The sequence below is a fragment of the Etheostoma cragini genome, chromosome 4 (genome assembly GCF_013103735.1).
Source record: "Etheostoma cragini isolate CJK2018 chromosome 4, CSU_Ecrag_1.0, whole genome shotgun sequence".
In the NCBI taxonomy this organism is placed as follows: domain Eukaryota; kingdom Metazoa; phylum Chordata; class Actinopteri; order Perciformes; family Percidae; genus Etheostoma; species Etheostoma cragini.
The window spans coordinates 21,354,774-21,369,197 of NC_048410.1; the positions used below are offsets into that span (position 1 = coordinate 21,354,774).

The 14,424-nt window shown below is 38.9% G+C and overlaps 1 protein-coding gene across 5 annotated transcripts in view; it reads right to left on the minus strand.

Annotated features, from left to right (window-relative positions):
• LOC117943133 (rho-related GTP-binding protein RhoA-D-like) overlaps positions 1-11,203 on the minus strand; it is a 14,393-nt gene extending 3,190 nt beyond the window's left edge. Inside the window, exons 1-2 of one of the 5 annotated variants that reach the window (XM_034869064.1) lie at positions 11,090-11,203; positions 1,314-1,471 (exon numbers count right to left, since the gene is read on the minus strand). In XM_034869064.1, coding sequence (XP_034724955.1) covers positions 1,314-1,469 — 156 coding nt within the window. In that variant the 5' untranslated portion in view covers positions 1,470-1,471; positions 11,090-11,203. Of the gene's footprint in view, positions 1-1,313; positions 1,475-1,587; positions 1,795-10,989 lie in introns of those variants that run through there. The other 4 variants (XM_034869063.1, XM_034869061.1, XM_034869062.1 and 1 more) reach the window with 4 other exon arrangements.
• Between the last annotated feature and the right edge of the window lie 3,221 nt (positions 11,204-14,424).

Sequence of the window (14,424 nt, forward strand, 5' to 3'; positions counted from 1 at the left end):
GATCCCTAACTTTATTTTTCCTCCCCCCCATCCGAGTGCGACCAGGACAGGAAATGAGTGTCGTTTATCTGGCAGGAGGGTCCGGGGCGGGAGGAGAGGGATTGCCAGGAGACATCCCTGTTCCCTGTGTGAACAGGAAGATGGGAAATAGAGTCGTTTCCTGTTTTGCCAAGTGGTGATCCTGTAGCGGTGGTTAACTCAAGGGGACAAATCCCTTTGACATAACAAGCCATCTGCAGTTCAGAATCAGCCCTCGCTGACAAAATGGCTCAGATTTAAAAAGGTCCCATGACATGGTGCTCTTTGGATGCTTTTACATAGACCTTAGGGGTCCCCTAATACTGTATCTGAAGTCTCCTTCCCAAAATTCAGCCTTGTTGCAGAACAACAGCCACTAGAGCCGGTCCCACATTGAGCTTCCCTTAGTATGTGCCATTTCTGAGTCTGTAGCTTTTGAGGGGAAGGGGGGCAAAGTGGAGGCTGGAGGTATGGCCTTGACCAACTGCAACTTTGCTCGTTTGAAAGCCATGATGTCTCTCTCTGATGGTTGGGCTAAATTCTCTGGGTGGGCAAAGCAGATAAAGGGGAGGTAACCTTTCCCATATCTGATTTACCTTCAACCATTTTATTTGAGCTACACATCTCAAATGGCTGTAAAGTAAACTGCTCTGCCATCTAGAAAGTACTGAATCAGTGAACACAAGAGTGATCCTGGACAAACCACATGTAACTGGCCGTTTGCTCAACCCCCCCCCCCCCCCCCCCCCCCCGAGCAGAGATTGTCCAATCAGAGCTGAGCACCGTCACTTGGCACAGCAGGTCTGTCCAGCTTCGGAATTACGCTCGTTAAAGAGGTGTTCATGGGGCTGGATTTAAGAGTTTCTTTTACATTTATATGTTAAAAGAGACACATAAAACATTTTAAATACAGTACAACAATAAATTATGTAGTGTCAGATTAGTCTCACACTATTAATACTGGGCCTGACTAGCACTACACTCCAACAATGGTGTTTCTGTCACGTCATGTCTTCTATATGAATCATTAAATGTTCCTGATACAGATTTCTTTTCTGGCTGGGAGAAAAAATTTTTAGCCTGTCTTTCAGCAAAATATCACATACTGTATGGAGCCAGCAAGTTCACAATTATGACTTCTTTTACAAGATCCTTCATCTAAATAGAATAGTCTGATGGGTCATTTGTGTTATTACTTTAAGGGCAGTGCTGGCTTCTGACACAAACGGAGAGCCTTCCTATGCGACCGACACACCTACTTCTGGACTGCTTACTTGAGTGTCAAATCTACAAACCTGTTTTCCGTCAACCTCAATATCAGCGATGTAGTTCTCAAACACTGTCGGGACGTAGACTTCAGGAAACTGGTCTTTACTGAAAACAATGAGAAGACATGTTTTCCCACACGCTCCATCCCCGACAATCACCAGCTTCTTCCGAATGGTTGCCATCTCTGCTGGGAAACAAGAGAAGGTTTTTTTACAAGAAGTCAAAAAACAAAAATAAAAGTTGCATGTCGAAACAATCACTACAAAAGAAACTTTTGTTTTCCGTTAACAGAGATTTCACCTGTCATCAACAAAGCCACACTTTGTCTCGTTTGTGAATTCTACATTACATCTGAAATTATTTGTAAGAGATCACAGGAACACAAGATGAAACAGGAACACAATGTTGTACAAAAACGTCCTGCTCATGCTGGGTCCAAAGCGACCACTGACATCTCTGGCATCACATTACGCCTTAGGGAGTGCTCTCTGATCTGCACGTTGCCACAGACAACTGAAGTCCCAGACGTTGAATCCCAGATGACAAATCTAGACTACAAATCTACATGAAAAACAGAGGAAAAGGGGGAAGATAGTGGAGTGATGTGGAAGCAAAAGAGAGTGTGTGTATGTGGTGTGTGTGTGTGTGTGTGTGTGTGTGTGGGGGGGGGGTTGAGACAAGCTGGGTCATGAAGGAATGTGCTCTCATGCTCCGTCCTGTTTGTTTCCTTCTGCAACGTGTGTGGAGAAGAAAAGCTTCGGGGAAATCAAAGCAGCTGCTTAAGTATTGGTGGTGTCCTAAAGCAGACAAAACCCTGCCCTGCTTTTGATCTCTCCGGATGCTTCTTCAGGAATACTTAGCAGACATTATACTAATTCTCTCAAAATGACTTTGCATTAAAAGGAACAATAGCTAAACCTGCTGCACATATGTTGTTTCACTGTAATTGCTTACATGGGGCTTACAGAGTTATAAGCATGTGCACAAACTGCAGAAGAAAGAAAACCCCAGCCAGGTATTTACCACCAAAACAAAACCATGTAAAACAGATGCAGAGTTCACTGTCACACTACCTAGATTAGCAGGTTTCCTATGCACAAAATACAATCCATATAACCAACAAAGCCCAGAAACATTTCTGCAATAACGCCAGATGAGAGGACTGCTGTAGTTAGAGCAGGCTGTGTGGGGATGAGTTAGCAGGGCAGCTGATGGATGAGATGGAGCCCTGATGCCTTGGAGCAGCTGTGCATATAGTCATTTGGCTGCTCACCTCATCCACTTTCTGCCAGACAGTCTTGACAGCAATCCTCTTCACGAGGGCACCCACTTATCAGGGGAAATTAATCTTTCAGTGCTGCTGGCATAACTTTTAAATGGAGTCTGCCCCAACGCCCACTCTGCTCGGATACATATTAACACCAAAACTGTCAGTAAGTAGCATCAAACCATAACAAATCATCAATAATGCAGACTGAAGTTTTTTGTCAAACTATTGTTTGATTGGTTTCATAATAGATTGGTGGATTGGTTAGCTGACTTGCAAACCACAATTTCTTCCATGCAGGGCTTGGGGATTTGTTTAAAGCTAACCTGTCAACATTTGCAAAGTCTTAAATCATCAAACGGAGGAAGTATTTTGGAAAATATGCATATTTGTTTCCTTGCAGAGAATTAAATGATAATATTGATACCACTCTTGTCTGTAGAGTAAATATGAAGCTGCTGCCAGCAGCCAGTTAGCTTGGCACAAAGACTGGAAACAGTGAGAGTGCTGGTAGTGAATGAGTAGCACATATAGCACACATTAGCAAGGAAATATGCACTTACTGACTCTGAACTATAGCTGAAGTGCCATAACATAAATGCGTAAATGTAAAGAGCATCACAAATTAAAATGATTATTATTATTATTATTATAATAAAAACATAAGATCCAAAAGCACATAAATGTGTACATTTATACATATTCTGTAAGAGTTCATTATAACAAAATATATAAATAAAAAATGGGTTGAATTCAAGAAAAGCATTAAGGGGGGGGGGGGATTGCTACCCAGCCATGTTTCCATGGATATTTAGATTTGGCATAACCAGTGGTTATTCTGTAAATGTTGGGTGTGTTTTCTTGTTTGGCAGTTTTATTAATATCTTGAGTCTATTCCTTCTTCTGGGAATTCTAGTCATAGTTTGTTCCCATTTTCTCACTCCCTCTGGTGCAGTGTATTGAGTTACAGCTGTCCGTTTTGCCAAAATATGCCAAAGACTCCAATATGCCAGGACTTCAGGCTGCTTTAGCAAATACTGGTAGGGTACTCAGTTCTGTTGTTTCTACATGTTAACTATGTATTGAAAGTTAGGCAAATCCCCTTAATATACTGTAAAATGACGACCACAAATCAGCATCATCATCATTTACTCAAGCCTCTGTTGCAATGCTTCAACCATTATGAGATTATATTCAACTATTATGAGGGGGGGCACCGGTAACGCTAACGGATGTGTAACGTTACAAATGGCCGCTGCTCTGACTCGGGTGCCTTAGTCTGTTTCCCGACGGTTCAGTAAACTGCCGTTAGCGTCCTTAGCACCAGAGTTAAGTTTTGACCGGGATGGTTGCTAGCTGGCTGGGGTTGACTGTGGATGGGTCCCCGGGCCGGGGCTGTAATGATAGTGAATGGTTGCTAGCTAGCTATCTAGCTATCTAAATTACCATTAAATTAGTTGTCTATCTATACAATTAACACTACCGATGAATTTTTGGTAGCCCAGAGTTGTGAACTGTGGTCAAAACAGTCATATTAAAAATAACTGAGTGTGTTGAACAATGTCGTAATCTTATGTTACCAACCAAGAATTAGCTAACGCTATATGGGCCTAGCTACTTGCTTGTCAGCCAGCACCTTTACAATAGGCAACAGAGCACTTTTCCTTTTCAGTGTATCGTTACAGCCCTAATTTCCAGAGAACTAGATGGTGGGATCAAAACTAAAACAAGTGGGAGACAGCAGTACCAAGGCCTCAGAGGCTCACCCTTTGACAAAAAAAAACAATCCACTTCCTGTTGTGTGCAGCACGGGAGGAGCTTTTTTGCTGCAGTTCTGTTTGGACAGGCCTCAACAGAGCCGGGACAGGGGGAGGGCCGCCAGAGGCAATGCAACACATGCAAGTACACAAGCATGCTTACTCACACACACAGGCACATGTACACAGTGGCTCTCTCTGCACTGCACAATGATAGCTTGTCCTTTCTGGCAGGCAGCCGACGAAGGAACATCTCGACACATTGGCAAAAGGAAATTATGTGTGAAAATGTACCATATAGTCACAAACTGTGACTTTTCCCAATACCCAGACTGACTATGACTGATGCCTGATCTCACCCTGATGCTATCACAACGTGTAAATGGGCAACAACATGGATCACTTATTAGACCTGGATAAACGTTATTGGCAGAGCCCTGTTCATTTCTTTGAGAGCTGCTCTGTTCAGTGCTGCCGCTTTTCTCAGCTCTAGGGAGGTTTTTCAACCAGAAAAAGTCCATGGATTAAAACTACATAATACAAAGAGCCACACCAGACAGTGTTTGCAGTTGAAGGTGTCCTGGCAGCAGTTTTACCGACATCTCTTCTGCAATGGTGGTGTATGGTTAAAATCCTTTCTAGGTCACATAGGGATTTTTTGTTGCAATACCACCGCAAGCGGCCATTGGAAAAAAGAATCAGCAGAGCGCTGTATGTGGGGGCCTGGGCACCACTTATCTGCAACCAGTATCAGCTCGCTGACCTTTGACCTCGACGGTACTGAATGAAAGCAAAGGTGTCACTGAGAGATTAACCTTCCCTGTGAAAGCTGTGACAAAAGAGCAGGAATGGTTCAACATCATTCCATCAGCTCTCTATAACCATCAGTCAGTTCAGGGTGCAGACATTTTCATTTACAGTACCTGTAGAAGAAGATTTATCCAGTGGTGCAAAGAGGTATGCTACAACATACTGTATTCCCAAAGCCTTCAATCATTCCGAGGTTGACGGAGGATCAACTATAGTCTAGAACTGTGAGATAACTAGAACACTGTGTTACTTGCTGGTTAAAACATCAAAGAGACATACTTTAAGCAAAGATAACAAAATCACACTGAATAATGCTGAGCTACGTTTAAGTTAAAGTGATTAAATCTAACTTTTAAATGTTTCTAAAACTGTGTAATTTTTTATCTGATGATCATATTGACTTGTAACACCAAACGAGTGTGTGAAAAGAACACTATTTTTATATAGTTTATATTAATGCCTTTTCCTGAGTCCGATTTTTTCCGCAAAGTCACAAAATGAATTACGGCGGGTAGACGGCGCTACAAATCACACATTCTGACTGGTCGTAGGTTTCGGCATAATACTTTAAAAGCCTGTGTTAGTGAGTAGGCAGGTAACAGGTAGCAGGTTTCTTTATATAGGCCTACCGGTAATTTTATTCTGTTGTAGTTATGGCTGATACTGGGGCAGGACCATCACAGAAAAAAAAGGAAATTAAAAAAAGAACAACTAAAAGCTAAAAGGGAAAGGGAAAGACAATGGGCAAAAACCAGAGTCACACTCAGTCTGGCATTCAACAGATGGACACAATTTTGAGAATGTAAATTATTCAAAACCGAACCCTAATTGACTCTCAGTTATGGAATATGTCTATTTCATTCATAAAATAACTTTGGATTGAGCAATGTGGTTGTATGTCAGCAGCATTAAATTACACCCCCCTTCCATTTAGCGCAGACGTTTTATTCCGTAATTGTGTTGGCCTACTATTTTCTTTTCCCTTGTCCCCTGTACTAAAGGTTTCATTAATTGCACTATGAGCTATCATTACATTGGTTGCTACAACAAACTTTTAATGCTTCGGCTCTTGACCCAGTGACAGGGATAACGTTTCCAGGTTAACTCATGATACATTCACACCGAGTACAAATAGCAATGCAGATTAAGACTAGATCCTTTCCTATGCAGATATTGACTTGGGACTATATTGGGTGCAAGCACAGCCAAAGCACTGCTGTGTATTGGATGTGCTTCCACCCAATATAGTCCCAGATCAATATTTGTTCCAAATCAAGATCTGCCTAGGAAATAGTCTATTCTTAATATGCATGTCAATTTGTACTTGTTGTGAATTCGCAGGCCACAAGAAGTAATTAGGTTGTTGTTGTCTTTTTGTTGGCTCACTTTTACTCACAACATGCTAACAAAAGCTACAGCTAGGGGAGACCGTGATAAGCCCCATTTCAACAAACGGTGGCGTGCTCCTTTAACAAAAAAGTGTTGACCAGAAAATCAATCATCAACAATTGTGGTAATTTATTAATCATGTAATTTATGAAGCAAGCTTGCCAAATTTGGTGGTTCCAGCTTCTAAATGAGAAGGATTTGTGGTTTTCCTCTGTAATCAGAATGTAATCATTAAAATGTTTTAGGATACTTTGAGTACTTTTTGAACTGTTGGTCGGACAAACCAAATTGTAGACTTCAAGTTGTGAAAATGTTTTCATTATTTTGAGGTGTTATATTGATTAAATTCATCGGAATTTCATCTGCAGAATAATTCATACTGAAAATAATAGTTACAGACCAAAAGTATACAAACAAAGTATGGAAGCCGTCGTAGTACTTGTGACTTCACAGTGTCACTAGCAATGAAGCAGACTCTCTCTCAGACTGGAAACATAAAACTTGATCCAAACACAACACAAGGAGCCATTAAAATACATAAAGCATAGCACCCTTACTTCCTACAACTGTTGTTGAGCAATGGCCCGGGTTAATGAGCACACCACCTCTCTCTTTCTCTAAGGTTTCCTGAGGCTTATAGGGGCCAACAGGAGTTATGCAACAAGCTGAGCAGAGTTAGCCCAGAGCAGAGCGTGACCCTGACCAATGAGGTGGAGCTGCCTTTCAAACCTCATATGACTTCAAATCAACAACAATGCCAAACATAGATAACTATCCAACCAATAAAAGGCCTGTTGTTCCTGAGAAGATGACTTTTTTACTTCTGAGGTCCTGCAAACAAATGACAGGAAATGAGTCCAAGTAGGATAGTTTTGCTCCTCTAACAGGCATTCCAGGGCTGCACATCTTTATTTTATACACTACACACTAAACTCAGAGAGCCTGGAGTTACAGATAAGCAGACATCAACATTGAAAATGTATTTCCTGTTTGTTTTTTATGTTGCCATTAGGAGTTGTCAAGGAGCTCAGTCAAACTCCGGCTTCATAACCCACTGAGAAATAACACCAAGGTAGATTTTGACAGAAACATTCGCCCAGAGAGCCTAACTCTCTATGGGACAACAATGTAGAACTTATTTTACCACAGAATAACAACAAAAACAAGGGAAGGGCTTTTTTCAGGAATGTCCTCCAGCATCTTTGGCTACCTAATGTATGAAATAATATGAAATTAGATACACAAGCTAACAGGTTGTTGTTGCATTTAAAAAGGAAAGACACTTTAAGATGTGAAGTCAAGCAAGAATTTGCCACACCGCTGCGAGTCTGTCTGTCTGTCTGTCTGGGAAATGGGCTAAAGTTCATAAACTGGCCGAGGTTGTGGCTGAGACGGAGCAGACAGCCTGCGACACCGGCTGTGTACACCACCATCAACTACAATTCTTATCCGACTGAATCTGACAGGAAGCACATCGAATCACATCAGCAGCATTAAATGTTGGGTGACTATTCAAAAAAAAAAAAAGCTTTGGCCCGTTTCAGATCAGGCATTTAAATAGATACAATGTGGACATTCCTGAGTATAAGCTGTGAACTCAAGTGCGTGAAATTGAAATGTAAGTGCTGAGCTTTCTTAGACAACAGCAGGAGTAAAAAGAGGATCAGGTTAGCCTTTTACATTCTTTGGGCGTACGTTACAAGCACACCAGCTTCTTACCCTGAGTCATGACTTTACTGGTACACCCATGGAAATGACCGAATATCCCAAAGGCTAGCCAACCCTTGAAATAAAACCATGTATGACATCTCCCTTGAGGCCTCCTAAGGATAACTACCTATTTATCCATTTGAAGAACAAAAATTTGAATCTAAAAATTGATAAGGTACGTAAAATAAGGGATACACTAATATATATATTTTTTTTTTTTGGGGGGGGTAATATTTTGATATGAACTTGTACAATAAACCCAATTGTTTTCATTAATTAATGAAAGATAATTTCATGTCTTCAGCTGTCCTTTCAAAAATAAAAAAGGCTGAAAATGCCAAAAAATAATATTCTTAAAAACAAATGGTTCATTTTTTTAATTCAATGTTCAATGTGTTCAATAAAAGAATGTTGGAAATAATTGATGACATCACTCACTTTAAAAAATCTCAAAACATTTGAATAGATTCCAAATTCATAGTACAACGTGAGCTTGTTTTACAGACATCTCTTTTTACAATAGTGGTCTAGGCCAGTGGCTCTCAACCTGGGGGTCGGGAACCCCAAGGAGGCCGCAAGATCCTCTCTGAGGGTCGCCAGATGGAGAAAACATAACTTATAACATATTCTAGACTGGGTAGGATTTTTACAGCGTGAGGTTTGGTACATGGACTGGCCCCGTTATATACTGCTTACCCTACATCACTCCTCCAGGAACCGAAGATTGTCCAATCAGTTCCTCTAAGATACTCCACAGTCTCGGAGGAAAACAAAAGGGCGATCGGGCCTTTTCCGTTGTGGCCCTGAGACTCTGGAACAAACTTCCCCTTCATATTGGTCCTCCTCTACTGCCAACATCATGAAGTCTCGTCTTAAAACACATTTTTTATTCTTTGGCGTATGATTTAGTTTAGGGACATTTGTAAAGGAGTGTGTTGTTTGTATGATGTTCATTGTGTCTATATTTTTGTTGTCTTCCTTTGTTTTTGTAACATAATGTAACTTTGTACAGCATTTTGTTCAGCCTAGGTTTTAAAATCTGCTCTATAAATAAATTGACTTGACTTTTGAGAAGAGCCAGGCTAGTTTACCCCTGTTTACAGTATTTATGCTAAGCTAAGCTTTGCATGTCATGTATACACAAAATATAATATTAATCTTGATAATGATAACAATTGTTAGATGCAGCCTTAATATATACAGCAGCAATACAATGTGTAGTTGAATATGGCGATGAAATGTATTTCAAAATGTATTTTTGAGCATTTGAAAATACAATTTTCCAGTTTCCAATACTGCAAATATGGTCATTATTGATTTTCCAGTCGAATCCTTAATTAGGTCTCTAAAATGTCAAAGGAACAGGGACAAATGTGCATCAAAATATTTCCAATGCCCATTTTGACATCTTCAAAGTTATTCTGTCAGACTACCAGATATATTCATTTTACAACAATGCAAAACAGAGAGAAGCAACAGATAATTACATGTAAAAAGCTGGAACCGAAGATTGATGTCATTTTGCTTGATACAGTTACTTAACAATAACTCCATTACTAAAAATTGTATTCATTTTCTCCCAATCACTAATCAATTAATAACTTAATTGTTATATCACTCACAGTTCTGCTGTCAACATACTGTATATCAGTGTATGATAATCTATTTTGCATGAATGGCACATGTAGGTTCCTTTTTCAATACACATGGAACTTATGGAGGATGAGGATAGCATTGTCATTGCCTATTGTCATTATGGGAATTTGAAGTTATCATGAATGGGATCGTCCTATTTAAACCACATTAAAAGCTCTTTCTCCAACATAATTAACCCTTGTGTTGTCCTCCCAGGTCAAATAGATTAACACTTAATTAATTAATAGATTAGTCGACATTTTACATTTTCAACGCATTATTTTTAGTTTTTAATTTCACTTCCACCACCTTTGCTACCACTTGCTTTACACTACTTTTTGGAATCCATGGTCGATAACCCTCATTTATATGGAATTATACCTACTATTTGAGTTAATAAAGCAGAAATTGTGGATTATTTTGACTAATAGTTAACTCAACATGTGTTGAGTGGATGAGGATGCTGATTTGAAACCATTTCCATTTTCACCTGAATTAAATGAAAGTTATTAATTGTATTTGCAAAGAGCGTTGCATGGAATCCATCCTTTTTTTGTGTCAATTTGGTAAAAAATAAAAAGAATGCCATATTCCTGATATAGACATTTTTTTTTAAAAGGGGTCAAATTTGACCCGAGGACAACAGGAGGGTTAAGCCGATTTGGGCGTTTCAGTACAACTCACCGAACGTCCCCCTCCGCAGGTTTTGTTGTGTTCGCAAATCATTGCAGGCACTTCAAACAACGCCCTCGAAGACATGAGTGTTAATAAAGAGGAAATTAAGGAACAGAAATGGCTCATTAGGAGATCTGCCATGGATCTGGATATGTCTGGAGTTGGACAGACGTACCAACCGGATCTGATCTGCTGCATCGACTTTGAAACTACCAGCAATGGAGCGATCAACAGTTGCACAGAAACACGCCCTGACAGCTCCACTCCCACCGGATAGATACTTCACTACAGTCCGACGTTAAACTACTACCAAAGCAGGAAAAAGGCGAATGGCAGCACCGTTGTGACGACAAGCCACCACCTTGTTCTCCTACCTAAGTAACGTGAGCCATAATTAGACTGCTAAGTTGTGTCAAATGAGAACATGTAGTCAAAGTAAAGCTTCCGTTTCATAACTACCTGTCAGCAACCCGATGAGATGTTTTTATAAATATTAATCCGCGCTTTTCCTCTTGATCCTGGCAAACACATACGCACACATACACACTCATACACTTACTTCTTGCTGCAGTATTCGCTAATTTTTTTTAGCGAGCGGGTGCTGAGAAACGGGGCAGGCGAACTAGATCCTCCCCCCGACACCAGCGACTAACAGGGCTAGGCTAAATAACCGGGGTTCCGTTTAGGATTTTCAAAATAAAAGGGGCTGGTCGTTGAAGTTAGAATCCATCACAGTCTTCTTCACACAAGTGAGTAGTTCAGAGCCTCCATTCCTTCAAATACTAGTTCTACTACTACTACTACTACTACTACTACTAATTATAATAACAATAATATTATTAGTATTAATAATAATAATAATAATAATAATATTAGTCCTTTGTAATTTGATACTTGCAAATTGGTACCCCTAAGCCTAATAAGTACAATATCAACAGTGTTCTAAATAATCTTGGGCCTTATAATGTGATCACATGGGTGATGTCCTTACATACGATTGTGTTTCATCAACCCACAGAAAACCTGGGGCAAGTAAGTAAACAAGTACTGTATAACTCCTACAGTGTATGTATACAGCCTAGTGTGGCACACAGTGATTGGTTTATGCACAAATCTCCTTTTTTCTATAAACATCTATTTTGAAAAAAACAACAACTTACAAGTTGCTCCAGAGATGCGCAACCTCCGACATATATAGCAATTATAAGTTGCTTTGGATAAAAGCATCAGCTAAATGACATGTGATGTAATGATGTCACAGAAATGTGTTTACTATCAGCTTTCAAAAGGAGGAAAAAAACAGCTGCTGTGACAAAAATGGGTAAATTGCTGTTTGTAACAACAAAGAAAAGAGCAGAGATAGATAAGTGTATAAGTACACATATATATATATACACAAGTATATATATATATATATATATATATATATATATATATATATATATATATATATATATATATATATATATATATATATATATATATATATATATATATATATATATATATATATATATATATATATATATATATATATATATATATAATAGTTAATTTTTATAATTTATAATTTCGCTTTGTATAATCATATACTTAAACAATGGTTTCCTTGAAGTGACATCAAGGTTTCCACTGTTATTTTGAAAGCCCCGGCCCGTATTTCCGGGTACGTTATGGTTACGTCTAACCAGCTTGACGGAGCTGCTGCAGGCGCTGGATTCACCCAGGTCCCTCCTCCCCTTACCGGACAAAGATGACATCATTCGTAGTACAAGTGCAACAGAAGGGATGGGTGTGGATCTCAGTGCGTCGCTCTGGCAGCAAAAAAAACCACAAAGCAAAAGACATTTACTTTATTTCTGCACAGGATATACAGGTGTTCCTTATCTCGATATACTCTAAACTGGACATTCAGCAATAAAATGTCTCTGCATTATGGTCTTTGTTTGTTTTTCTTGATTGCCTGAATAATTGGCAGTTGTGAAAAATAGCTAAATACATATGCTCAGGTATTGTAATTAAGTCCATATTTGGAGTATTTGTCTTTTACTTGTTATACTTCTACCCCACAACCTTTAGAGAGAAATATTGTAGAAAATATTGTAACCCACTTTTGGACTCTACTACATGCATTTTGAGCTCAAGTTTCTTTAAATCTTAAGATTTTACTCACAAAACAAATGACCAGCTTCTAAAATGTGATGAATTCATATTAGTGAAGGTCCTGTGCGCGTGCACGCATACACACACACACACACACACACACACACACACACACACACACACACACACACACACACACACACACACACACTGTTAGAAACTGCTGCTGATTAGATCTTTGCTCAGGCTGAGGTTTATTGAAATGTCATCTTTTCTTCTCATTCTCCTCTGTGTCAGAGTGTAACTGTAAATGAAGCCGTACAGAAAATGTAATAAAATATTCCAATCACATGATGAAAGTAAGAATAAGAATGTTTATAGGTTCCCTGTGGAGTTTTTGACCTCTAGCAGCACTATGTAGCTGTTCGTCAAAGAGTGGGTTATCATTTAGTTTTTTCATGTACCGTTGTACACATCACGTGACACAGTCCTGAGAGGACGCCGAAGCAAAGGACCGGTGTGGGTGGTCAGTGGAGGCCATTAAATTCTCTAACAGTAAGCTCCACTTAACATGTTAACACGCTACTCACATGTTAATGTAACAACAATAATTGACTATAGTGTATACTTAAAGTGTATTGTGTTATATTGTACATTTGCAACTTTGCCAGTTTGTGTCAAAGTGAAGGGTTACCACTTGAATACTTACTACATACTATCATAATAACTTGTAACGTCAGAGAGGAAACATAAATATGTCTTGTTTTAAAGTAACTAAGAATTGGAACTTGTGAAACCTAAAACAATTAGAGAGGTAAGCCAACGTCAACAAAACACAAAGTTAATCCTTAAATAATTAATGTCATGCTATAAGGATTTGTGCTCACGTTACTAAACATGAGCCTACTTGAAGAAGACTTTTGTATTATTAACAAATGTCATACATATTTTTGTGAACTTGTCACCTCCTAAATTTCCATGTGATAAAACATCCTGAGAAATTCTGCTTTTGAGAAATGAATAACGTCTTTAGATGCTTAATACCATCTTATAATGCTCATGACTTTAATGCCACATGTCACAACAGAAAAAGTGACGGAACTTTCTTCTTATTCAAACTGTAATCACTGACAGACGCTCGGAACTATACGGACCCATTGGTTGTCACACCATAGGTTCATTTTCTTTTGAGTAAGGCATGGGATGTGACAAAGTAATAAATACATAAGGTCATAGCGAATGGGACAAATCTGATTTATTTTGAAGCTGGTACGCATTATCCCTCTACCTCACGTTCTAGGTCACACCATCTCTCCACACAAATAGTTAAGGGATGGATACAAAAAAATAAAACTTCTGATACTGCTAACAGCCAAAGTTGTTTTCAAAAATATATGGATAATCTAAATAACAACATGATATAACAAAAATGGTACAAAAGAGGTTTACAGTACATTTCAGTTCATACATTGTTTTTCTACAAGGATCAAACTTAGACTTCAGACTTGCATCTGAAGAAAAAAAACGTCCGTCTCTAAATAAGGCATATGTGTGAAGTTTATCACATCTTACTATACCGATAAAAAAATAAAAAAAATAAAAACATGTTGTTAAATTAAACAAATGGTCATTTTTTATCATCATTTCTTTAACTGAATACAAGGGTGACCATCAGGTCTCTTTAAGGACAATAAAACATATAATGTATAAGCACATTCAATGATCAGATATAATAAATCAACAGACTGCCACTGAGCATGTGCAACAGTCTTCTATTGCCTACAGTGTCAT